The sequence below is a fragment of the Hippocampus comes genome, unplaced genomic scaffold (assembly GCF_001891065.2).
Source record: "Hippocampus comes isolate QL1 unplaced genomic scaffold, H_comes_QL1_v1.1 scaffold36, whole genome shotgun sequence".
Lineage (NCBI taxonomy): Eukaryota > Metazoa > Chordata > Actinopteri > Syngnathiformes > Syngnathidae > Hippocampus > Hippocampus comes.
The window spans coordinates 3,574,496-3,575,991 of record NW_017805695.1 but is presented as its reverse complement, the minus strand read 5'-3'; the positions used below and the strand labels follow the sequence as shown (position 1 = coordinate 3,575,991).

At 43.4% G+C, this 1,496-nt stretch overlaps 1 protein-coding gene across 1 annotated transcript in view; it reads left to right on the top strand.

Annotated features, from left to right (window-relative positions):
• LOC109523039 (L-threonine ammonia-lyase) overlaps positions 1 to 1,496 on the top strand; it is a 15,201-nt gene that overhangs the window by 9,306 nt on the left and 4,399 nt on the right. The window contains exon 9 of the mRNA XM_019881878.1: positions 775 to 942. Within this exon, the coding sequence (XP_019737437.1) occupies positions 775 to 942 (168 nt within the window). The remainder of the gene's footprint in view (positions 1 to 774; positions 943 to 1,496) is intronic.

The following is a 1,496-nucleotide window of genomic DNA, read 5'->3' as shown; positions in this document are numbered from 1 at the left end:
GTATATTATATAAAGAGAAATTAGGCAGATATTGTGTGTGTGTGTGTGTGTATATATATATATATATATATATATATATATATATATATATATATATACCTGTATTTTCCATAATTGTCCAGCCCTCATCCTGACTCACTGCCGATTATGAAATACCAGGAGCTATTTTATATCCCTATGTTCACATTCACTTATTCTAGTGATGAAAAATTTATTTACCACTTATTGATCGGAGTCCTATGTTCTCAAAGGAGAATTTTCATCTTTCAAAGTGGGGCCCAGCGCTTGTTATGAGAATGACGTGATAGTGACATGAAACACGTCAGGAAAATAGGAACAAATGTCACACCAAGTCAATGTCCATGAATGGCTTGATTAGCTTAAAACACAAAGGCAATTGGTCTGCTGTCATGGAGAACAAAGGAAATCACAAAGCATTCGGATTGGGAGGGCTGAAATCGTGGCATTTGGACTTTTTAAAACGGTTACAAAAACGCTGCCTCCCCTTTTGTTTCTTTCTTTTTCCATTTTGTTTGCAGAAAGCTTGTTTGATTGAATTTGATTGTTGACTGTTTCTATCTGGTACAGATAGGAGAGTAGTATGCTGACCCTTGACTCCTGCCCTCTCGAGGTTGTTGCTGATGTCACTAACAGTTGTTTTGGGTCTCTCTCTACAGTTCTGAAAGGTTTCCTGGTGTCAAACAACCACTATGTTTTTCTAGGTCTGTCTGTTGTGGTGATTTTATGAAACAAGATTGAAATATTTGTGTGTAGGGTGGCAGTTGTGGTGAGCAGTGCTAACATGGAGCTGGACCTGGTGAGGCAGTGCGTGGACCGAGCCCTGGTGCTGGAAGATCGTGTCAGCAAGTTCTCAGTGCAGCTGGGAGAATGGCCGGGAGACATGGCCAAGCTGCTGGATGTCCTGTCCAGAGAGGACGTCAGGTGAGGCAAACGACACTTCCATCATTCACATCAGCGTACTTGGACAGAGTCAAATCATAGCAAAGGAATTTGAAAGAAGGAATGAAATTTACCGTGGTAAACTGCGCACCCTTTAACAAATACCATTTGTTGTTGATGATCAGTTTTAATTACGACGTAGGTTGCTGATTGTCAAACCTGAGAGCAAGCAATAAATTGATGGAGGAATTACGGTCAAAAATGATGGCTTCTTTTCAATAAAAACACATTTGATTCGTGTGCGGTGTAAATGTGTAAATTGGTTTGTTACATTCTACACATCCATCCATTTTCTGAACCGCTTTATCCTCACAAGGGTCGCCGGGGGGTGCTGGAGCCTATCCCAGCTGTCTTCGGGCAGTAGGCGGGGGACACCCTGAACCGGTTGCCAGCCAGTGGCAGGCTGATTGAACACTCCAAATTGTCCCTTGGTGTGTGTGTGAGCGCGGATGGTTGTTGGTCTCTGCGTGCCCTGCGATTGGCTGGCAACCGGTTCAGGGTGTCCCCCACCGACTACCCGAAGACAGCTGGGGTAG